The sequence below is a fragment of the Mugil cephalus genome, chromosome 19 (assembly GCF_022458985.1).
Source record: "Mugil cephalus isolate CIBA_MC_2020 chromosome 19, CIBA_Mcephalus_1.1, whole genome shotgun sequence".
Classification (NCBI taxonomy): domain Eukaryota; kingdom Metazoa; phylum Chordata; class Actinopteri; order Mugiliformes; family Mugilidae; genus Mugil; species Mugil cephalus.
This window is the reverse complement of record NC_061788.1, coordinates 1,943,826-1,967,707: the sequence shown is the minus strand read 5'-3', so window position 1 is coordinate 1,967,707 and position 23,882 is coordinate 1,943,826. Positions and strand designations below refer to the sequence as shown.

The 23,882-nt window shown below is 42.4% G+C and overlaps 3 protein-coding genes across 12 annotated transcripts in view; 2 read left to right on the top strand and 1 right to left on the bottom strand.

The window, feature by feature from the left end:
* LOC124996584 (calcium/calmodulin-dependent protein kinase type II subunit beta) overlaps positions 1–6,224 on the top strand; it is a 31,376-nt gene extending 25,152 nt beyond the window's left edge. For all 8 annotated transcript variants that reach the window (XM_047569762.1, XM_047569759.1, XM_047569757.1 and 5 more), the window contains 3 exons: positions 1,193–1,287; positions 1,391–1,627; positions 2,789–6,224. In XM_047569762.1, the coding sequence (XP_047425718.1) occupies positions 1,193–1,287; positions 1,391–1,626 (331 nt within the window). In that variant the 3' untranslated portion in view covers position 1,627; positions 2,789–6,224. The remainder of the gene's footprint in view (positions 1–1,192; positions 1,288–1,390; positions 1,628–2,788) is intronic.
* A 775-nt stretch (positions 6,225–6,999) lies between these two features.
* ogdhb (oxoglutarate dehydrogenase b) overlaps positions 7,000–23,882 on the top strand; it is a 17,052-nt gene continuing 169 nt past the window's right edge. Inside the window, exons 1-24 of one of the 3 annotated variants that reach the window (XM_047570187.1) lie at positions 7,000–7,138; positions 8,614–9,024; positions 10,715–10,903; positions 12,410–12,503; positions 13,027–13,071; positions 15,044–15,159; positions 15,962–16,116; positions 16,237–16,383; positions 16,529–16,619; positions 16,811–16,990; positions 17,066–17,194; positions 17,281–17,460; positions 17,690–17,842; positions 18,546–18,648; positions 18,761–18,889; positions 18,973–19,123; positions 20,133–20,260; positions 20,350–20,528; positions 20,656–20,727; positions 20,903–21,028; positions 21,115–21,187; positions 22,090–22,250; positions 22,466–22,620; positions 23,215–23,882. The exon at positions 23,215–23,882 is cut by the window's right edge and continues 169 nt beyond it. In XM_047570187.1, the coding sequence (XP_047426143.1) occupies positions 8,794–9,024; positions 10,715–10,903; positions 12,410–12,503; positions 13,027–13,071; positions 15,044–15,159; positions 15,962–16,116; positions 16,237–16,383; positions 16,529–16,619; positions 16,811–16,990; positions 17,066–17,194; positions 17,281–17,460; positions 17,690–17,842; positions 18,546–18,648; positions 18,761–18,889; positions 18,973–19,123; positions 20,133–20,260; positions 20,350–20,528; positions 20,656–20,727; positions 20,903–21,028; positions 21,115–21,187; positions 22,090–22,250; positions 22,466–22,620; positions 23,215–23,329 (3,102 nt within the window). In that variant the 5' untranslated portion in view covers positions 7,000–7,138; positions 8,614–8,793 and the 3' untranslated portion in view covers positions 23,330–23,882. Of the gene's footprint in view, positions 7,139–8,613; positions 9,025–10,714; positions 10,904–12,409; positions 12,504–12,623; positions 12,664–13,026; positions 13,072–15,043; positions 15,160–15,961; positions 16,117–16,236; positions 16,384–16,528; positions 16,620–16,810; positions 16,991–17,065; positions 17,195–17,280; positions 17,461–17,689; positions 17,843–18,545; positions 18,649–18,760; positions 18,890–18,972; positions 19,124–20,132; positions 20,261–20,349; positions 20,529–20,655; positions 20,728–20,902; positions 21,029–21,114; positions 21,188–22,089; positions 22,251–22,465; positions 22,621–23,214 lie in introns of those variants that run through there. The other 2 variants (XM_047570188.1, XM_047570189.1) reach the window with 2 other exon arrangements.
* The window catches only part of pargl (poly (ADP-ribose) glycohydrolase, like), a 9,157-nt gene continuing 9,001 nt past the window's right edge, over positions 23,727–23,882 (bottom strand). The window contains exon 16 of the mRNA XM_047570190.1: positions 23,727–23,882. This exon is cut by the window's right edge and continues 691 nt beyond it. The gene's annotated coding sequence lies outside the window, so the exon portion shown is untranslated.

The following is a 23,882-nucleotide window of genomic DNA, read 5'->3' as shown; positions in this document are numbered from 1 at the left end:
GTTATAAATCATAGATTTGACTCAGTATCTTCCAAGTTTTGAATTATTTTAAGGTGAAATGATTCGCACTAGTCGAACACTGGAAAAATAAAAATAAAAATCTTGATTTACTGAATTAAATGAATTAAATATGATGTTAAAGTTTGAATTAAAAGTCTCTTTACTCTAGATTTTGACTTATTGGTTCTTGTTTCATCATCACTGTGAGATTAGTTTTACTTTAACATCACATTTAACTAACTGAGTTCACTTTCTAAGTCACAGTAAAGAGACTGTTTTGAGAAGTTAATACGTTAAATGAAGTTAAACCAGTTGAAATTCAATTAAATCCAGGAAAGGCTCTGAGATGTAATTTCATCTAGGAGGCTGGGACCAGCTACTGTTAGCTGAGAGGCTAAGAGGAGCTACTGTTAGATGAAAGACTTATTAGTTTATAAAGATTATAAAACAGTCAAAAGTTACCGGCTAAATTAAAGTAACTGGTCGATAACTCACAACTACGGATAAAATATGATAAAAATAAGTCAAAACCTGCAAAATACTGAGTCAAATCTATGATTTATAACAAGTCACAGTAGAAATCTGTTCGTCTACAAAAAACAGACACATGAGACAAAGTTAAAAGAAAACAAAACAATGAAACCAAAAATTCAATTAAAATGTAGTTAAAACCAGGAAAGTTTCTGCAATAAAAGAATGTTTTAAAGAGAGACCTGAATTAGGTTATTAGTTTATAAGATTATAAAAACAGATCATAAAACAGTCAAACGTTAATCTGCTTAATCAAAATTATTAGCTCACAGACAAAATGGAATAAAATTAATAATGAGTCAAATATGTGATTTATAACAAGTCATTGATATAAAACAGTGAATTAATTAAAACTGTAATTTGACTTAAATGTGGAAATAATGAGACCGAAGTCAAGATTAAAGATTATATTTACAGTCAGAGTGAGAGGTTGGTAGAAATAAGTCATGAAAAAAGAAAACATGACACATATAAAACACGCTGACTCACAGCGACGAGTCGGGATATTGAGTTAGTCCATCACCATCAGGAAATATTGAATCAAAACATACAGACTGTTAAACAGTCGGGAGCAGGAGCTCCTGTCTTAGGTCATATCTTTAAATAGTTATCGGACACTAAGCCAGACGTCAGAATGGAAAGTTATAATTTGTTTTTCCAGGAAGATCTGTGACCCTGGTCTGACCTCGTTTGAGCCGGAGGGGCTGGGGAACCTGGTGGAGGGGATGGACTTCCACAGATTTTACTTCGACAACCGTAAGTCGGCGCGTTGTTCTCACAGTGTATGACGCGTTAGCATGCTGTTAGCGTACTGTTAGCGTGGTGTTAGCGTGAACCCACTCTGTCTCTGTCCTGTCAGTCCTCTCCAAGAACAGCAAACCCATCCACACCACCATCCTCAACCCCCACGTGCACATGATCGGGGACGACGCCGCCTGCATCGCCTACATCCGCCTCACGCAGTTTGTGGACGGCCAGGGACGACCCCGCTCCAGCCAATCAGAGGAGACCAGGGTGTGGCACCGCAGGGACAGCCGGTGGCAAAACGTCCACTTCCACGGCTCAGGAGCACCTTCGGCCCCCCTGCAGGGATGAGGTGAACCCCCCAAAGCAAACACCAACACACAGCCAGGAAGTTAGGACCTACTATTAGCTGGGAGGCTAGGAAGGTAGGAACAGCTACTGTTAGCTGGGAGGCTAGGAAGGTAGGAACACCTACTGTTAGCTGGGAGGCTAGGAAGGTAGGAAGAGCTACTATTAGCTGGGAGTCTAGGAACAGCTATTATCAGCAGACAGGCTAGGAGGAGCTACTATTAGATGGAAGGTTAGGAAGGTAGGAACAGTTACTGTTAGCTGGGAAGCTGAGAAGCTAGGAACAGCTACTGTTAGCTGGGAGTCTAGAGCTAGGAAGAGCTACTATTAGCAGGAAGGCTTGGACAAACTACTTTTAACTGGAAGGCTAGGAAGCTAGGAGGAGCTCCTTTTAGCATGGAGGCTAGTAAGAGCAACTATTAGCTGGGAAGCTGAGAAGCTAGGAACAGCTACTGTTAGCTGGGAGGCTAGGAAGGTAGGAACAAATACTGTTAGCTGGGAGGCTAGGAAGGTAGGAAGAGCTACTGTTAGCTGGCAGGCTAGGAACAGCTATTATCAGCAGAGAGGCTAGGAGAAGCTACTATTAGATGGAAGGTTAGGAAGGTAGGAAGCGCTACTATTACCTGGGAGGCTAAGAAGCTAGGAGGAGCTCCTATTAGCAGGGAGGCTAAGAGGAGCTACTGTTAGCTGGACGACTAGGAAGCTAGGAAAAGCTACTATTAGCTGGGAAGCTGAAAAGCTAGGAACAGCTATTATTAGCAGGAAGGCTAGGAAGAGCAACTGTTAACCAGGAAGCTAGGAAGCAAGGTGAAGCTATCATTAGGACGCTAGGAAGCTAGGAAATGCTACTATTGGCAGGGGTGCTAGGAACAGCTACTTTTAACTGGAAGGTTGTAAAGCTGGGAAGGGCTACTATATTGGCTAGGAAGCGAGTAGGAGCTACTATTAGCTAGGAATTACAGCTAGCTGGGAGGCTAAGATGCTAATAGTAGCTCTTCCTGTTTCCCTTTTTGAATCATGAATCCAGACTCCTGCCACCTGCTGGTATGAACAGTTATTTCCTCTCAGGTGTAGAACCAGCAGGTTGTTGGGTTTTAGTCTTTGTGGTGCGTTCAAGTGCAACGTCCCAGGACACTTACGCTAAAACGCTAACTCTGTTTTTCAGGTGTGAGGAGGAGATGAAGAGAAGCAGAGGGGGAGGAACGAGGGGATGATCCCAGAGAAGGAGTCGGCTCATAGAGAGAGGAGCATGTGGACGGGAGGTTTGAGGATTGTTTTTTTTTTTCTTGGATCGTGGTCGTCCTGCTGCGTCTCTGCAGCCCCAAACCTCGCTCTTCTCTCTCTCTTTCTTCAACAACCCCCCCAAATACCCCCATCGCCAAAAAAAAAAAACCCTCCTCTGGTGCAGCAGAGGGCGCTCATCAGCCACGGGGAAACGACGCCTCCATCCTTCACTTCACATCCTTACTTCTAGTATTAATCCTGACGTTCTTCTTCGTGCTCTTCGGACTGTACAGTAAATCTACGACACATCTTAACCCTTTATTCCTTTTCCTTCTTTTTTTTTATGACGAGCATGACTCTGACCCGCGTTACTGTTTCCTCTGCACGACTAAGGCCGCCTGTGTTTAACCCGTCATAGGGAACTCATTGAAATACGTGGAAATCCTAAATGTCAACCCCAGAATGTTTTCATAGGACGTCAGAAGACTGTTTTACTTTAATCTCATGTATAAAATCCAGATTAATGAATTTCCCATATCTGGTTCCTGGTCCTGAAACTAATGTAAACATGTATTTAGAGCATTAGAACATCAACATTATGACATTAGACACATTAGGACACTTGTTCTTCTTCATGGTTCCTGATAAACCAGATCAGAGGGGGACCTTGTAGACCACATTAGACCCTGATTAGACCTGAGGATGTTTCCTGGATCTTCTCTGATTGGCTCAATGAAAACCACATGACAATAAACCTCAAACTGAGAGGAACAATGTGATGAAGTGACCAGATATGGTTCCTTGCCCCATGAAGGGTTAATTATTCTATTTTTTAATTGTCTTGTTATTGTTTGTTTCATTCCCTCTTTCTCTGGAGTGTATTTGACCCTGGACTGACGCCTCTGTGCATGCTACCTGTCGTTTCTTAGCTAAATCCTCAGTGTGCTGACGTAAACTCCCGAAGCTGGTCGACTCTATAAGTATCCCGCTGTTTCCAGTCTCATCGTGGTGACTTAACTACAAATACGCCGTTGATGGTATTTAACTGCATGATGTTCCGAGCTGTAACCTTGGCTGTTAGCGCGCTTTTTATTTTATTTTATTTACTTATTTATCTATTTATTTATTTATTATTTTTGTTGGTCTGTGATTTCTTGTTTTGCACGCGGCATGTTGTGTTTGAAGCTTAGCGAGTCAGTTTAGCTCTTTCACGCCAACGAGTTTGTCATTATCATCAGACTCTGCAGGTTGCATAACCTTTTATATATATAAATATATATATATTGCCCAAATAGGCCAAACTATGATAATACCACTACTTTAATGGGGTTTAACGGGAGGATTATATGCACATTATTGTTGCGCTCTTATTCCAAACATTACGGTTCCTGTTTGTGGAGTGTTTTCCTGATGCTTGTCGTGTTTTAGGAGCATTTGTTGGACATGTATGTATCAGGAGGGTGTTATCTGGAGCTAAAACCTGTTTTCTTGAAGACGATTGAGGGTTTAGTCTCTATATTTGCTCTCAGTGAGTAAAATAGACTTTAAGGCTTTTTCTAAAATGTTTATCATCTCCCTAAGTCATGATGACGGCGTCCCAAATGAAATTAATGCAGAGGATCAGGACCACTTCACAGGGTCTGATAATGACCTAAATAATTAGCTGATTCCATTTTAATACAAGGGATAGAGACAGAGGAATATACAGTATATACATAAGACAAATGTTAAGACCTTTTCTGGCTAGAATGTCCTCAAAGAAGTGTCCTTCGTCCCTTTCCACCCTAGACTGGTCTCTCTCTGAACACAAACTGAAAACTGGTGGGAAAGTCGGTTATTTTACCAAAGTCTACCAGCGTTAGCACCAACGTTAGCTAACGACTTTGCTCTATTATTACAGGTTTTAAGTGTTTCTTTATGGGAGTGGACCCCATCTTATTTGTCTAACGTAGCAACAGTAACACAGGAAGTAGGGACGTCACAAAGAGTAGGAGCCGTCTGATTGGTGGTCAGCTGACCAATCAAAGGGCCAATTACAGGAAGTTAATCAGATTAACCTGGTGGTATCGTGTTTCTAAATAAATATGGGTTCTACATATCGAGCAGAAACAATCCAGATGTGAATGGACGTCAAACTTAATGTGGACAGATGTTCAGATAGAGATGTGTATTTTTTGGCTAAAATGTCCTCAAAGAAGAGTCCTTAGTCCGTTTCCATCAGGACGGCCTCTCTCTGAACCATCTTAACATCTCAAGGTTTCACCTCCATCCACACCTTAGTTCATCTGATTAACTTCCACTGATTGGCTCTTTGTTGGCCGTCTGATTGGTCAGCTGACAACCAATCAGAGGGCTCCTACTCTTTGTGACGTCCCTACTTCCGGTGTTACTGTTGCTACGTTAGCCAAACATTAGGCATCGTCAGTTTTCATTCTTAGAAAAATATTGAAAACCTGGAACAGTAGAGTCTAGAAATAACATGGAGGCTAGACAGCTAACGTTAGCAGCCATTAGCAAAACACGTCTACATACATGTCTACTTTTCTCACCCTTTTCCAGTTTTTATGATTGGTTATTATTATTATTATTATTTTTTTGTAATGGGGGTAAGAAAATTTGAAATGTATCCAAAATCTACTAATGTTCACATAGTTGCTGACAGTTGTTAACGTCCTCTGACCATTTGTTGGCTTTGTTGCGTCTCAGATTGCTGGAAACTACAGTTGCCAGGTCCAGCGGAGGAAATTATACCACATGGTTGCTAGTTTTGCTAACGCTTTCTTCCCTCCAGCCACGCTAACAGGTCTTGGCGAGGAGTAGGAGCCCTATGATTGGTGTTCAGTTGACTAATAATAAAGTCAGCACACGGTCAATTAGAGCATAGTCACCAATCAGAGGGTTAAAAATGGTCAAATCCAGATTTTCCTAATAAAAAACTTCAGTCTTGGAAGAAACGTCTTCAAGAGAATAAGCTTTAGCTTGTTTTCAGTTACACCGTGACCCGGATGAATCATCACAGACAAACATCTTTTTCTAGACTGAGGTGGAAGGAGTTAAATAAGAAGGAGAAGGCTGCCCATGTAAATTGAAACTTTAGTGGAATATTATCTTTCACCCGCTAAGCAAACAGCTCAGTATCACTATCAGTCCTTCTTCTGTTAACCAGCATTGAGTTTGGGTTGTAACGTTTAGGTGAAAGAGCCTCGTGATCGATCACGACACTAACTGTATGTAAAACAAAGCTTTTCTGTTTTAATATTCATTGTTTTGTTTTTTTATCATTATTTATTTGACTCAAACTGAAGATGATTATCAATATTGAAATGTGATCCGATGTAATCAGTGTGTGAAACAATAAACTGACAATGCAGAGCGCACAATGCCGCTGGACTCTTTATCTGATGAAGGGAAGATTTACTCAGAAACTCTTTTATTTCAGTTTTAACATCATGCTGTAATTCTGCCTTTCTGAGAAAATGATCACACTGTAAAACATCAAACCAGAATTTAATGGAATCAACTATTATTTCTTACTTTAACTGTACTTAGAACTGCACTGAGACTGACGCTGATTTTATCTGGTCAAGAAGTTCATTGACTTGCTCTTTACGTAATCAGCGCCAGGAGGACAAAGGTTGAGCTTTACCATAAATGAAGCGAATCTGCCCCTGAAGACTCTCTTTAGTATCACAAAGACTTCATTTGCATGATTGGTGGAGTTGTGTTGGCAAAACCTCCAAATCATTAACACACATTAACATAACAGTAAAAAGCTGCAGGACTTTCCTGTGAAGGAACAATCTAATGTGAAAGCTGAGAGGGAAACCTCACTTCAGGACGATTTAAAAATAGAAGAGATAATACTTTATACTTTGATTTTAATCAGCAATCATTGAGTTTTGCTCATTGTCTATTTTTAAGACATTCTTTCATATTCTTTTAATATGTTTAATACTTGTAATCTTTAATTGAAACTACCAAATAATATAAATAAATGTGTTAAAAAATAATCTATACTTTTATTTAACCACCGTTTATAATCAACACAGTTAAATTCCGTTTGTTTTTTTTTTTTTACATTCATGTTTTTTTTTCCTCCAACTGATCTACGTCATGACGTCACACCTCCGTGACGTAGATCAGCACCAGAGTGATTGGACAGTGCCCGAGCTCGCGGGACACACACACACACACACACACGCTACCATCCAGCTCGCGCTCAGGACTGTTTGGATACTTTACTCTTCGGCACGAGACGCTGCGGAAGAAGAAGCTGCACGAGCTCCGGCAGGTAAAAAACAAAACAAAACAAAACAAAACGCGTTAGCCAAAAAAAAACTTTTAGCTAACTTTGAATGCTAACCTGTCCGTTTAAACGTGAGGTTACTTTTCCACGCGTGACACGACGGTTTATTTAAAAACTAAAACAAAACAACAAAAACAGTTTGTGCGGCTCGAGCTTCGGTCTCTGTTTTCCAAACGTTATGAGGACAAACGTGTCAAAACTCAGGTAAATTATTAAGTTTTACGGTCGCTCAGCTGCAAATTAACGTCGATAATCCACAAAACTTCCAAAAGCTTCTTCTCACGATCACATAGCAGAAGGAACAAACTTATTTCCAACGCTTTTTTTCGTCGTACATGTCAGTAAAATGCGTGTTTTTAGTCGAACCAGGAACGTTTTGCTTCTACTTTCCTGACATTTTACGGATAAATAATTAAATCATATAAGAATCGATGAGGCTCGTGTCTCCCTCAGTAGTGGAGATAATAACGTGGACTATACCCAGGGCTCATTATCTACTGTATGTTCAGGATGTACTGTACAATTTATCCTCTGGTGTCACGACAATAACACTGACAATTTGTTTTATTTGTCAATAAAAACACAAACCACGAGTTACTGGCTCCTTACAACACGTTATTTGGTTCCTTTGCAGCTCCAAAAACAATTCAATCAAAAACAGGTTTGCTCTAAAAAGGGAATAAATGTGGAGACTATAGTTTGTTTTGTTTAATTGCATTTGCTTTCTTATGGAACTGACTCGTGGGATGTGTAATTCTGTTATTAAGATGTATAAATACTGTATACAATATAATTTAAATATGTCTAATGTAATTAAGGATCTTTCTGAACTTTTGTGGGTTTTCTTGGTTTAGATCTTATCTTGGGATGTATCATTAACCCCCAGACCTGATTTAAAGTTGTTATGTTGTTACCATTAAGGAACAAACAGTCTTTTTTTTAGATAAATCTTTTAATCCACTTAAGTGCCAATCATATATCGAGAGTTTGATTCATTTCTGACTTTTACCCTTTATTTACAGGGTTTGTTTCAGAAAAAATTAAATATTTCCATTATTTGTCGCTTAATGTTAATCACGTAATGCCACTGACATGTCCAAGGCCCTAATAATAAAAACGCTACATTCAGATTATTTAAAATAACAAACTATGTGTGTTATAACATCATATACCATCACACCCTAACAATAATAACAATTTATGTAAAACAAAGTAGAAAAAAGACGTGTTTTCTTTTAGAGTGTTTATGAAAAGGACACTTTTGTCCCTTAATGGTAACAACGTAATTTAGGTTAAACAGTGTCAACATGGAATATTGTGGGATTTGAGTTTGAAATATCACAATGTGCTTAAAAATACACACCTTTACCAAATACGATAACAAAAAGCATAACGACCATTAAGTTATTGAAGGTTAATTAGAACATAAACCTGAATCGAGTGTTTCTTTGACTCCACAGTGGATCCCGTGGACATTCAGGACACGAGACGCAGTAGACCGGGAGTGGCCGTCCTCACCGGTTTGACCCATCAGGGAGGGACTGAGAGGAGCCTGGAGGGCGTCCTCCTCGTCCCTGGGACAGTGTTTCTGCTGCAGGCGGAAGGTTTGGGTGATTGAAAGCTGTGGCTGAGCCGCGGTCATGCACCGTTTAAGGACTACAGTAGCACGGCTTCGGCCGTTCGCCGCCGCACAGACGGTGGCGTCGCAGCCCGGGACGGCGGCGGCGATCAAAGGAGGCTGCAGGACGTTTCAGTGTGTGAGGCGCCTCAATGCGTCTGTGGCCGCTGAGCCTTTTCTTAATGGCACAAGCTCCAACTACGTAGAGGAGATGTACTACGCGTGGCTGGAGGATCCCAAGAATGTGCACAAGGTACAAACAGTTTAACTTTACCGCAACACACACACAAAAATTTGCCTTCAGGCTCAGTTCAGTCCCACGGTTGAACTTTGTATATGTTTTTTAAAAAATGACTGAAAACGTCAGCAGATCCTGAAAGTTGACAAAGAGACACCAACCAAACACACGAAACACTTTATGAGTCAGTATTACACATCAGTGAGGTTTACAAGTTAATTTCAAGGCTGAGTTAGAGTCACTGTGTTCAGAAGTGTTTCCATCAGTGTGATGAGACTTCAGGTTATTTTACAGCCTCCGTTGGTGTGAATCTCTTCAGTCTGGTTCAATCTGTAACAACTCCTCCCAAACACTAGTTGGTGCTGTGTCTTTTTTTTTTTTGCCAGTCGGGTTAATTTTTATTTCTACTTTCTTACTTCGCTTTCAACAATGGCGACTGAAACCATCAATATTGTGGCCCCAACGTCGGACCATAATGAAGAGACTCTGGCTCAGAAATCACACGATGATGCCGACCGTATCCCTGGTTACCGCACCAAGCGTCCATATTTATATACGGTCTATGGACGATACGCAGCACATCTGACTCCTCATACCACCAGCTTGTGTAAACGCAGCCTGATTGATTACTACTATTATTACCACAAATACTATGACAACAGCCACAGAATTAGAATCACTTTATTGATCCCAAGGGGAAATTACTTCTCATTACCCAAAGTGCACCAGTGTTCAGAGGAAAGAGCCGTGTAGGCAATAAGAATATGTAATAAGAATCAATCAATCAGTGTAAAAACTAAAAAAAACCTTGTGTGAGTTGTTATGTCTTTTATTTATTAATCTGTACAGCACTGGTTCCCTGTGGCTATTTTAAGGTGCTTTATAAATGAGGTTGGACTGGATTAGGTTAGAATACGTGTTTATACTAGGACACAATAAATCACCATCAGAAGAACAGAAAGTGATTCGATAGATCATAGAAAACACACAAAACTATTGTCTACAGTCTTGATTTAAGTTACTGACTCATTATTTTTCCCTTCGACGGCCAAAACCAAACCCACCTCGGCTTCAATCAAATAATGACGCGCTTCATTTTGAAAAACAAAAACAAAGCCCCGAGCCTTGATCGAGGTTTGAACCAGAGCCAGGTTTGTGAGCTTATCTGGGAACTTTAAACTTTGCCTTTTGTCGGGCCAAGTGGAACAGCTCAGATTTACAGTCAATGAGCAGATAAGTGGATTAACGTTGAACCCTTGGACACAGACATTCACATTTTATGTGTCGTAAAAACAAAACGTTTGTGCAGAACATCCACCTAATGCTTTACGTGTTTTTGCCACTTCAACGCCATCGTTTCAGGGATGTACATGCAGTTCACTGAAGTAATCCAGACTAAAATGACTTAAAAAATAACCTGTGAATCTTCATGAAGCTTGGACCACACATGCATGGTCCTGAGAGGATGACTCCTGACGATGATTTTGTAGAATATAAAGAATAATTAAAGATATTTGGAGACTTTGGTGAGCCTCAAATTTTCCCTCCATCTTCCACGTGAGGTTAATATTTCTGCTTTTGCCTGAAATGTCTCAGCATTTATTGGTTTATTAACTAAACTACTAACTGTCCCATCAGCCGCAGTTTGATGCGTCCATGTCGTACACTCGTCTAAACCTCTTCTTCTCCTCCTCCTCCTCTTCAGTCCTGGGACATATTTTTCCGTAACGCCAATGCCGGAGCTCCGCCTGGTGCAGCCTACCAGAGCCCCCCTCCCCTGGGGGGACCCTCTCCGGGTCTGGCCCGTGTCCCGGCGCTGGTCCAGGCTCGGCCCAACACGGAGAAGCTGGTGGAGGATCATTTAGCAGTGCACACACTGATCCGAGCCTACCAGGTAGTTAACCTTTAGTATTTATGTCACACTGAGAATGGAAGCGCACGCCTCACATCTCTGCATATTTTGGATTAGACTTTAAAGTCCACGGGGGATTTTAGATTCATTTAGTTCTGGGTCGTAGTTACAGAGCACAAAGGCCACGCAAGCAAATAAGCAAAGAGAAAGCAGTATCTCACTCCTAATGTGGTTATTTATCCTAGCCTCCCAGCTAATAGTAGCTCTTCTTAGCCTCCCAGCTAATAGTAGCTCTTCTTAGCCTCCCAGCTAATAGTAGCTCTTCCTACCATCTTAGACTCCTAGGTAGCTGTAGCTCTTCCTAACATCCTATGATTCCAGCTAATAATAGATCTTCCTGGCCGAAAGGCTTATAATAGCTATTCCTAGCATCCCAGTAGCTCTTCCTAACCCCCAGCTAATAGTAGCTCTTCCTAGCCTCCCAGCTAATAGTACCTCTTCCTAGCCTCCCAGCTAATAGTACCTCTTCCTAGCCTCCCAGCTAATAGTAGCTCTCCCTAGCCTCCCAGATGATACTAGCTCTCCCTAGCCTCCCAGCTAATAGTACCTCTCCCTATTCTCCCAGCTAATAGTAGCTCTTCCTAACATCCTAGACTCCCAGGTAGCTGTAGCTCTTCCTAGCATCCTATGATTCCAGCTAATAATAGATCTTCCTGGCCGAAAGGCTAATAACAGCTATTCCTAGCCTCCCAGTAGCTCTTCCTAGCCTCCCAGCTAATAGTACCTCTCCCTATTCTCCCAGCTAATAGTACCTCTTCCTAGCCCTCAGCTAATAGTACCTCTCCCTATTCTCCCAGCTAATAGTACCTCTTCCTAGCCCTCAGCTAATAGTACCTCTTCCTAGCCCTCAGCTAATAGTACCTCTCCCTATTCTCCCAGCTAATAGTACCTCTTCCTAGCCCTCAGCTAATAGTACCTCTTCCTAGCCCTCAGCTAATAGTACCTCTTCCTAGCCCTCAGCTAATAGTACCTCTTCCTAGCCCTCAGCTAATAGTACCTCTTCCTAACCCCCAACTAATAGTATCACCTTCTAGCCTCCCAGCTAATAGTAGCTCTCCCTAGCCTCCCAGCTAATACTAGCTCTCCCTAGCCTCCCAGATAATAGCAACTTTTTTGATTGCTGAAACAAAACCATGACAAACTGAACAATTTATTGATAAGAAATTATAATCATCATTAAAATTATTGGACAGAATTAAAATCGGTGGTAATTTTCCTACAAATAACCACAGCAACTATTCAGAAGCTGTCAAGAGAGTTGCACTCATGAAAACAAACGTGAGACCGTCCTGGGCCTCAGCCGGAGGCTCTGTCCGTCACTGGTAGCAGCTCGTTTAAAAAACTTGACCTCAATCTTCAACTGGGTCGTGTTGACATGTTAGGAAACGTTGACAGGAGCTGTCAGGAGTTTACAAGAAGTATGGTCCTGAAATATGTGGACGGACTCGTCAAAGCGTCCACATGCTGACGGCGTTTCCCTGTGTGCAGGTACGAGGTCATCACATAGCCAAGCTCGACCCACTGGACATCAGCTGTGTCGACTTCGACGACGCTCCGTGCGCCGTCGGTTTCCAGAACGTTGGTGAGGAAAACGCTGCAGGCTTTTCCTATCGATCCTTTGTTTTTGTGAATCATCCTACGACAACAAACCGAGTTAGCACCTGGCAGGCTAATGCATTTTACTCACAGCTGCGTTCAAGTACCTGGGAATTCATTCATGCACTCACTGGCCAGTTCATTAGGTACATATGAACTTCACGTTAAATGTTATTTAGTCTAGATCCGCTGACTAAAACGTCAGAAATAATGAGCAGTTCAATACTTCAACAAACCACAGACTAGGAATAAATATAAATCAATATGTTTCTGTTTGTTAACACAAAGCTGTAACTGTGTGTGTTATGCATTCCTGTAGCAAACTCTCATTGTTTGCTGCTGAAAAGGCCGGGGCCTCTGAGTTTAGCGGCAGGTGATAGGAGGTTAGTGGAGGTATTGTTCAGCTCCGCTTTGTCCCGGTGGTTCACAGAGGACGAGGTCAGAGGCCTCAAAAAGAACATGTGCTGTTCGCTCTGTGCCATGTTTAACCCGTGTGTTTGTATCTGCAGAGTTTTCTCGCTTTAAAGAACGTATGTGTAAAATTACCGCCCAAGGTAGGACCTGACCCCCTCTACCTCCCCCCTCCTCCCCCCGTGGTGTGCTGGGTGCTTCATTAACAGTGGTGTGGTTGGTCCCTGCCTGGTGTGTTGGCTTCAGGTCGACCTGCAGGGTGGTGCTATACCTGGAAAGAAGGCGTGTGACAACCTTTGCTCGGTATTTACCAAAGCAGGGGTGTCAAACAGGAGGCTCGTGGGCCTGAAGTGGCCCAGAGGATCTAATCTGGCACCTTTTGCATTAATTTGCAAAAAGTGTGACGATTATGTAGAAAAGTTGAAGCCATTTGTCAATAAAAGTAAAGTGCTAGTCCTAATTTATCTTTCAGTAAGAGCAGAAGGCAGCAATGTCATGACGAGTTTCATAAATGATTTGTTCTTCTTTGCACAAAAACAAAGTTATTGTGCTGCTTTAAATCAAACTGGGTCTGTATGTGAACCCCCTGAAGTAAAACCAGTTTGACCCCCCTGCACTAAAGGATTCCTTCCAGGCTTATCTGCCTCATTCAAATATTGCCCGTGATTAGATTGTGAGGGTTTGCCTCCACTGCCTTTCACCACCAGAGAAAACAGAGCGAAAGGGAGGAAAGTCTAAAGATCTCTCAGAGCGCTGACTCGGTTGTATTGGATTGAAAAAAAAAATGCTTGCTCTAATTTGCTGACGCAGACGTTCAAACAGATGCACCCCTCCCTCCACCCTCCTCCTCCTGCTCCACGCTGCCTTATCTCTGTTTGGTCACATAGATAAACACAAGCTGCTCTGTAATGTCTCCGGCGGTTCCTCCTCAGAGTATTGACTCGAAACCCACCACTCTCGTCCTGTTTGCTCGTCAGCTGCTTCTGGCTGTTTGACACATGGTGTGTTTTCATTACGGGGGGAAACTGTGCTCAGCTTAACACTTCCTGCAGAGTTTGACTGAAGTAAAAAAGAAATGACAATTTTACTGTTATTGTATTGTTATTTGACCCAGTCGCACATACACTTGCAAAGTTGCAAAGTTCATTAGACGCACGATGTGAGTCTCATAGTTTTATATCAATATGTTTCTAACACGCCATCTGAGTTTTATTTCATTATGAGTCGTGTTTCAAGCAATACAGAGGAAAGAAACCACCCGTGCACCAGCGTGATCCAATCAGACGTCTTAATTCCTGTTAATTATTCATCCTTTAAAGTTATTTTCCTGCCTTTATCTTTTACAACAGATAAGAAAGCAAACGCTAAACATTTCACTCGTCCATCGGCTCACGTTCGTTCTTAAGCCGCTCGCAGATCTGATTGTCCCAGTAGATCTTTGCAGGAGCAGATCAACTTCTCAAACAGAAACTAAATACTTGTAGTAGGTGGAGAAAGGAAGTTGGTCTAGTTTCCAGGTACTGAATGTCATCTCCATGGTGACATTCCTTTCTAATAACTGTAAATCATTTATTAATGAGTTTTAATGTTGAACTTTGTTCAATGAAACTCATTTAGCTGCTTGGGTTTCAAGGAAATTACTGGTCAGTTAATAAAAAAACACTTCAAATGTTAAGTCAAACCAAAGCTCGACAAAGACAAAAGAAAAGGCTTCAGATGTAGATCAGCGCGTTAGAAGGTGTTTTTGGAACGAGGGCTGTGGGACTTGTCTGATCTCGTTTGGCTGGTTCGCTCAGACGCTTTGAGAATGTGATCAGTTCAGTCTCAGCTCGGAGGCAGCTGCAGATTCAGTGGTTAAATGGAGGTAAAACGTTTAATTAAAAGAGCAGCAGATCAGAAACAGCTCCTCAGAGACGCACAACCAACCACACAGTAATGAGTCTGAAGACCGGTTTATCTGGCATCACATGGAGCTATCTGAGATAGTAATGAAATTAAAGATAAAGTGAAGCTCATAGATTAGTCTGGGCGTGAAAACATAAAAAACTCATCTCATCTTCTTCGTGTTTTTCTCTCTTTTCCACCTCTTTTCCCACGTCACTGCGCCCTCTACAGGTTTTTATGGGCTGGCCGAGAGCGACTTGGACAAGGTCTTCCGACTTCCCAAAACCACCTTCATCGGCGGCAGCGAGAACGCGTTACCGCTGAGAGAGATCATACGCCGCCTGGAGGTAAAACATCGAGATACGTCGGCATCTCTGTAGCAGGTTTCTCTGACGATGAGGTTAACATCCACTCAGGGTTTAAGTTTCCCTGTAGTGAAGAGACTTTAACATTCACCCTGGTCCATCTGTCCATCTGTAAGTTCCTGTGTTCACATGCGTATTAAAATAAGCAGCGCCACCATGTGGTCAGTAGAATATTGAATCAGCTGATCTCCACCTACCACTGGACCAGAACCAGGAGCTTCCTTTTTCCTTAAAAGTAAAATAAGAAAATCTGCCAGTACAGTAACTGGATTAACTCATTCTTCTGGTATTGGTGGTGATGTTGGTACAGGCTCCTGAAAGTCTGTCGTTTCTCAGTTTCTTATTTTGTTTAACTCGTCCCCGTGAGCAAACAAGATACCGTGAGTTTCAGAAGGAGTAGATGGTTTGTTTCAGGCCTTCGTTTCAAAAAAATAAATACTGTAAATAGCACAGAACTCTCTTTATTTTACAAGTTTGTGTTTTTTTATGACATATGCTGGTGCAATTTCCTGAAATTGAAAGAGAATTTAAGTAATTTAAGCAAAGCAAATTCCAAAGTTAGGACCCAAACGTATGATCCAGGATCCATGGAGGATGGAGTAATTAAATAAAGAGGGATCTGTAGGCTACGCTAAGCTAACTGTCTGCACCTTCAAACCACCCTCCTCTTCTATCTCGATTGGAAATATTAAGTGTCATGATGTTCCCAGGTCTAAAAACTACTTCCAGGTCCTGGTTTCGGGGAATAACCTCGTTCACACCGACCTTTCCTTCTGTCTTGTAGTCTGCCTACTGTCAACACATCGGGGTGGAGTTCATGTTCATCAACGACGTGAAGCAATGCCAGTGGATCAGAAAGAAGTTTGAGACTCCGGGAGTCCTCCAGTTCTCTGTGGAGGAGAAGAGGACGCTGCTGGCCAGAATGATCCGGGCGACCAGGTCTGTCTTCGCATTCCTTCGCATTTCTGGAAGGAAACGCAGAAATCAGCCGCAGGGGAAAATGTTTCTTCCTTTTTCCTCGTTCAGTGTTAAAGCAGCAAATGCCGCAAACTCTTGCAGGTTCGAGGAGTTTCTCCAGAGGAAGTGGTCTTCGGAGAAACGCTTCGGGCTGGAGGGCTGCGAGTCGCTCATCCCGGCTTTGAAGACCATCATCGACAAGTCCAGCCAGAGCGGAGTGGAGAGCGTGATCATGGGAATGCCTCACAGGTACAGTGTCCGTCCACCTATGGGTCTGTAACGCTAACGCTGGATCCGAGCCACAGGCTGTAGAACCAGTCTGAAGACAAAGCATGTGGAGCTCCCCCTGGTGTTTGGCTGACAGAGTAAAGTTGGCTCTTCCTTGTGTCTGCAGAGGAAGACTGAATGTGCTGGCTAACGTGATCCGGAAGGAGCTCGAACAAATCTTCTGCCAGTTCGAGTCCAAGTTAGAGGCTGCAGACGAGGTTTGAACACATGAAAATAAATAGAAACCTTCACAGAAACCTGTGAAGGGAAACTTTCTTCAAGCTAGCTTCATTAAACAAAGCAAAATCCATTCATTCCTATCAAAACCCCAACTCCCCAACAACTCTTTTAGAGCTGAACCCAACCAGTCCTGTTGTCAACTCCTTAACTCCACATTTCCTGCGTTCAGGGCTCTGGTGACGTGAAGTATCACCTGGGAATGTATCACCGGAGGGTAAACCGGGTCAGCGACAAGTACATAACCATGTCGCTCGTGGCGAATCCGTCCCACCTGGAGGCCGTGGACCCGGTGGTTCAGGGAAAGACCAAAGCTGAGCAGTTCTACTGTGGAGACACTGAGGGGAAGAGGGTACGTTAACGTTGTAGAGATGTAAAGTCTCTATGGTTGTTTTTTTACAATCGTGTTCGGTGAATATTTGTGCAGGTGATGTCCATCCTGCTGCACGGAGACGCTGCGTTCGCTGGCCAGGGAATCGTTTACGAGACGTTCCACCTGTCTGACCTGCCGTCCTACACAACCCACGGTACCGTACACGTGGTGGTCAACAACCAGGTAACCTCAAAGATGGACAGATTTGGCAGATTGAAGGCCAAATTTTACAAATTAATTGCTCCACTTTGTCTTTTGCGTCGGCACAGATCGGCTTCACCACAGATCCCAGGGTGGCTCGTTCTTCTCCGTACCCGACGGACGTGGCTCGAGTGGTGAACGCGCCGATCTTTCACGTCAACGCCGACGACCCGGAGGCTGTGATGTACGTGTGCAACGTGGCCGCCGAGTGGAGGAACACGTTCCACAAAGATGTCGTCGTTGACCTGGTAAATATACACGAGCAGTGGATTTGTTTTTTCTAACTTCCACACTGGCCTAAACGTACGTCACGGAAGTAGAGCACAGTTCCACAAATGGTCACCAGATGCTTATGCTTGTTAGCCTTCCAGCTAAAAGCAGAAGGCTTTGATTAGCTGTGCCATGCAAAGTTTGCATCATGTCGTGTTTCAGTGGCAGCATCAGAAACAGAGCGGCTGATTCAGGTTTGCTTTCCAGGTGTGCTTCAGACGTAACGGCCACAACGAGATGGACGAACCCATGTTCACGCAGCCGCTGATGTACAAGCGCATCAAGAAGCAGAAAGGAGTCCTGCAGAAGTTTGTAGAAAAACTCATCGCCGAAGGCGTCGTCACAACGCAAGAATACGAGGTACAGCAACAATCTACTGCATATACAGGATAAACTGTATAGGATCCAGTACAGAACCCTGAGGTACGCCACAACGGTAGAACAGCAGTTTAATGAAATGTAGCGACAGAGAAACCCAGTTAAGGCAGAGTAGTTATTAGTCATGTCAGAGTGTGTAGGATTTACTGTGTCCTGGAGATCATAGCGATAAATCCACAGGACGGGAGGAAGATTTAATACTTTCCAGCTTCCTAGCCTCCCAGCTAATAGCAGCTCGTCCTGTTTATTTATTTATATAATATATATTCACATGTCAAAGGCAGTATCCATAAATTAGATCAGTGATGGTCTGTGAAAATAAAATATCCTTTAAAACAGATCTGATGACATTTAAAGAAATGGGATTGTTACTTAAATGTGAGTAAATGTTGGACCTTTATCTACCTCAACTACAGGATTCTCTAATAACATCTGTTTCACATGAGTAATTTACTGTTTTATTAAGAGATCTCGCTCCTGGTTGCATTGTTCATTTACTGCATGAGGCTGTTAATACAGGTTAGCACTTGAAATTAAGCTAAGCAAATGGATTTATTTTATTTTGAATTAGATATCCTAGTTTAAATCCATCTGTTAATTAAATAGTCTGTGGATTAAAATTGACATGAGCAGGAATGAAGACGGTTTGAGGTTCGATGCTCAGTTTGAACGCGTCCCTTTGCAGGAGGAAGTCGCCAGCTACGATAGAATCTGTGAGGAAGCTTACGCTCGCTCCAAGGACGAGAAGATCCTCCACATCAAACACTGGCTGGACTCACCGTGGCCTGGTGAGAGACCTGCTGCTGTGGTTCAGCTTCAATCAGTTATTGGTGTGTTTGTGTTTTTGGGACGTGGTAAATTAATGTTAAATGTTTTTGTTCTGTGTGTCTGTGTGTTCAGGTTTTTTCACTCTGGAGGGTCAACCTAAGAGCATGAGCTGCCCTTCGACCGGCATCAGCGAAGAGGAGCTCGGCCACATCGGAAACATCGCGGCCTCCGTCCCGGTGGAAGACTTCACGATACACGGAGGTGCTGTCCTCCGCTGTCACTTCTGTCTTCGTCCAGCGTCGTCCTCTGAGCTCCTTTTAAACTCACGTGTGCTCACGTTTCAGGGCTGAGTCGCATCCTGAAGGGACGCGCCAACATGGTGAACCAGCGAGTGTGCGACTGGGCGCTGGGCGAGTACATGGCCTTCGGTTCGCTGCTCAAAGAGGGAATCCACGTACGTCTGAGTGGACAGGACGTGGAGAGAGGGACATTCAGGTAACACGGCCAGGAACATTTAAATACTCCAGGACATTTACAGCTAAACAGAGGACGAGCTTCACTATCTGCTTAATGTTTGGTGTTAGACCCAAACAATAAATCAGTTTAGAATTTATTTTCAATTTAAAAGATGGTAAACTAGCAAATTTACCTTTAGTCCTTTAATGTATGAAAATAGAAAACAGAAAAAGATTTAAAAGAGAAACCAGTTGTTCTGAGATTCATATAAAAATTGTAGACTTTCTGACACACGGTTCCTGGAGAAGAAGATTCAAGAATCATTTATTGTCATTGTGTGTGTACATAAGGAAACTTTGAACGGTTAACGTAGAGGAAATGTAGAAATAGTAGAAAGCACAATAAATAAAATGAAATAAATAAATAAAATAGAGATGTACAGAGAAAATGTGGAAAGTCCACACGGAGACATTGTTTTGAATTGTTGCACAATTGTTTATTTTTTTAAATTACGTCAGCAGAAAGAAAACTAAGTTCACTGTTAACTTTCTCTTCTTCAGGGTTCTTACATGAGTACGGAAAAGTATGGAATTAGATTTTATAAATTTTTATAAATTGAAAAAGTAGTGTACAGAAAAATATTCATGTTTCTAAGACCGTTACCACTGTTCAGTTTTCTAAAACATAAAATTATGAATAACTAAAAAATAAATAAATGGATCGATCTGTTTATTAATTCATATTTTTTAAGGCACTTGGCAGCAAAACTAAAAGGATGATGATTCATGTGCAAGTTATATAAAAAACAAACATGCACCGAATTTATCTGGGTTTTTTAACTGAGAAGTCTGGAAAATTCTGTTCTGGAAAATGTCTCTGTGGAATTTTTAAGTTCCATATGTGTAGAAACCCTGAAACACTTTTCTATTATACTGTATTTTTTCCAGTTTTTCGTTTCTGGTTTTAAAAGTAAACATGAAACATCCTTCACACTCGGCTCGATGAGATGAAATCCACCATGAACCGTGTCTCTGATTAAACTCCACAGCCACCGACACCACGTTCTGCACGACCAGAACGAAGATAAGAGGATCTGCATCCCGATGAACTACATCTCCCCTGATCAAGCCCCTTACACCGTCTGCAACAGCTCCCTGTCTGAGTACGGAGTCCTAGGTAACTACCAGGAATATAACAGAAGAAGAAGAAGTGTTTTTGTTCCGCTATGTCTATGTCTAAGTGTTCTGCTGTGTTCCTGTGCTCAGGCTTTGAGTTGGGCTTCGCCATGGCCAGTCCCAACGCGCTGGTCCTGTGGGAGGCCCAGTTCGGAGACTTCCACAACACGGCCCAGTGCATCATCGACCAGTTCATCAGCTCGGGCCAGGCCAAGTGGGTCCGACAGAACGGCATCGTGCTGCTGCTTCCTCACGGCATGGAGGGCATGGTAGGAACGGAGGAGAAACTCCACGTTCACTTCTTAAACTGGCTTTAAACATACGCTGCATTTCACCACCACCGAAAAGCTTTGAGACCTGCATGAGCCCCGTTAATTAAAAACTTCCTCCTCTCAGGGTCCGGAGCACTCGTCAGCTCGGCCCGAGAGGTTCCTGCAGATGTGCAACGATGACCCAGATGTTTTCCCTGTGAGTTCACGTCAGAAACTCTCCACAGAACTGAGCATTAGAACAGGCATGAAGGAGGATCTAGAGAAGGATTGTTGGAGGAAGAAGAGAGGACGAAGAATAGTGTAGCAGTAAAAACTAACCCTGAGGAAACAGAGGCTGTTACTGACCCGTATCCTCCGCTTGATCCCGTCAGAAACCTTCAGAGGACTTCGCGATGCGGCAGCTTTACGACTGTAACTGGATCGTGGTCAACTGCTCGACTCCCGGCAACTACTTCCACGTCCTGCGCAGACAGATCCTGCAGCCGTTCAGGAAGCCGGTCAGTGTCCAAGCTGCAAAACCTTCCGACGTGAAGCGTCGTTTAGTTCAGGCCACTCACCGCGTTCTTTATCTGTTCGTCTGCAGCTGATAGTGTTTACGCCGAAGTCGCTGCTGCGCCACCCGGAGGCCAAGTCCAGCTTTGACGACATGTTGCCAGGTGGGTCCCCACAGGAGGACATGAAGAGACTTAATATTATACCATTAAGAGACAACAAGTGTCCTCTTCAAAAAACATCTTAAAAATAGCAAATGTTAATATGTTTTTTCTACTTTTTTACATAAATCTTTTAATGCACTTCAACCCTAATCACTAATAACAAAAAGTTTAATTCATTTCTGACGTTTAACTCTTTGTATGTTTGAACCTTGGACATGTGAAGGATTAGTAGCAGCTACATCTTTTATCCTGTTACTTAAAAGACAGACTGAATGTGAAAAAAGCTAAAGTGCAGCTTGTGACTGTAGTTTCACTCATTTTTAATGAGTTTTAATGGGAGTTGTTTGTTTTTTTTTAAATCTGAGAAAAAAAACTTTGTATTTAGATTATTGAACATATTTCCATTTTTGTTCAATAAATACTTTCACAAACACTGGCACATAAAGGGTTAAAAGTCAGAAATTAATCATACTGGTGGTATTTATGATCTATGGAGGACCAGTACATTAATACACATATGGATAAATAAATAAATAATGAATAAATAGCATTTATGGCATATATCTGTAGGTATTTATTTATTTTATTTTATTTTATTTTACTGGTCATCCATATACGACTAAAGACTGATGTAAAAAAAAGAAAACGTGCCATATTTAGGGCGTTTTTTAAGAGGACCCTTGTATTATGTTGTGGTAACAACATAATAATTTAGGTTACACAGTGTAAATTGGATTTGAGTTTGAAATAAAATGAAAAAAACACACACAGCAAAAAACAAAAAACAAAAACAAAAAAATAATAAAATCCCTATAACAGCAAGACGGTAAAAACTAAAAAAAGTGTGTGTTTTATTTTAAAGTTTCTGTGTTTGTGTGTTTTTTGTCGTCGTCGTCCTGCAGGAACCCACTTCAGACGACTAATCCCGGACGACTCTGCAGCCGCTCAACCCGACAAGGTGAAGAGAATCATTTTCTGCACCGGCAAGATTTACTATGAACTCGCCCGGGAACGAAAGAACAGAGGCTTGGACGAAAGCGTGGCTGTGGTCCGCATCGAACAGGTAACACGGCAAAACATCTCTTTAAAAGCTGAGCTCAGTCATTTAAAGAGAAACTTTACCAATGGAAACACAACAAAACAACAACTTTACCAACTACCAATCAAACCACAGAGAAAGAGAAGAAGAACAAGTTTCTGCGTAGTCGACCTCAGGATTCCTCTGATAAGATGCTAACATGCTAAATTAAAACATAAAACCCTCGCGTGTTTTTGCAGCTGTCTCCGTTCCCGTTCGATCTGGTGAAAGAAGAATCTGATCGATACCCAAACGCTGATCTGGTTTGGTGTCAGGAGGAGCACAAGAACCAGGGATACTACGACTACGTCAGGCCGCGCATCTGCACCACCGTCGGCCACTCACGCCCCGTCTGGTGAGAAGTTAGCTTAGCACAAAGACTGGAAGCAGAGGGAAACTGTTAGCCTAGCTTAGCACAAAGACTGCAAGCAGAGGGAAACTGTTAGCCTAGCATAGTGCAAAGAGTGGAAATAGAGGAAACTGTTAACCTAGCTTAGTGCAAAGAGTGGAAGCAGAGGGAAACTGTTAGCCTAGCTTAGCACAAAGAGTGGAAGCAGAGGGAAACTGTTAGCCTAGCTTAGCACAAAGACTGGAAGCAGAGGGAAACTGTTAACCTAGCTTAGCACAAAGAGTGGAAACAGAGGAAACTGTTAACCTAGCTTAGCACAAAGAGTGGAAGCAGAGGGAAACTGTTAGCCTAGCTTAGCGCAAAGATCGGAAGCACAGGGAATCTGTTAGCCTAGCTTAGCACAAAGACTGACAGTAGCCTAGCTTAGCACAAAGACTGGAGTTAGCATAGAATTATAAATGACTTTCTAGACTAGTCTAGTCTGGGGGGGTTAAATTAGTATTTTTTATTTACAGTTTAAAGTGTTTGTAGTTGTACTTTAGAACGTCCTGTGACTATTTTCCTCCTCTGTAACCGGTGGACGTGTTACCTGTGTTCCAGGTACGCCGGTCGTGGTTCTGCAGCGGCTCCGGCCACCGGCAACAAACAGACTCACCTGACGGAGCTGCAGCGCCTCCTGGAGGCGGCGTTCGACCTGGAGGCCTTTAAGACTTAAGGTCCTCGAGGGAGGGGGGAAGGATTTCAGGGAGACGCACACATGCACGCACGCACACTGTTACCATGACAACCACATGTTTACAGTGATGGACGCCGTCAACAGAAACGAATGTAGGACTTTTTGGGGTTTGCTTTAATTAATTCACCTCAGGCCGTCGAGCGAATCATCCAAACTTTTAAAAGAACTGTTGTTGTTTTGTTTTGTTTTTTGATGGAGAAATATGTTTATTCACTCTTCTTTTGATTCTTGTAGCTCAACTTAGCACAAAACCCTGGTTCAGGTACACGACGAGTCAAACCGAGGCATGCTAACTGTTAGCACCTGTACCCAGTGTTTATGCTAAGCTACGCTAACTGTGAGCAAACACATTTAAACTTGATTTTAGTTTTTTTTGACTGACTTATTATGATCAATGAATGATTGATAAGTGAAATGTTGAGACTTTTTTAGAACTGTGAATAAAAGCATTTTAAAAAAGAAGCTGCGTAAACAACAAACAAACAAACCGGCTCAACCCATTTCTGCACTTTTATCTCAGTTCTTTATTTAT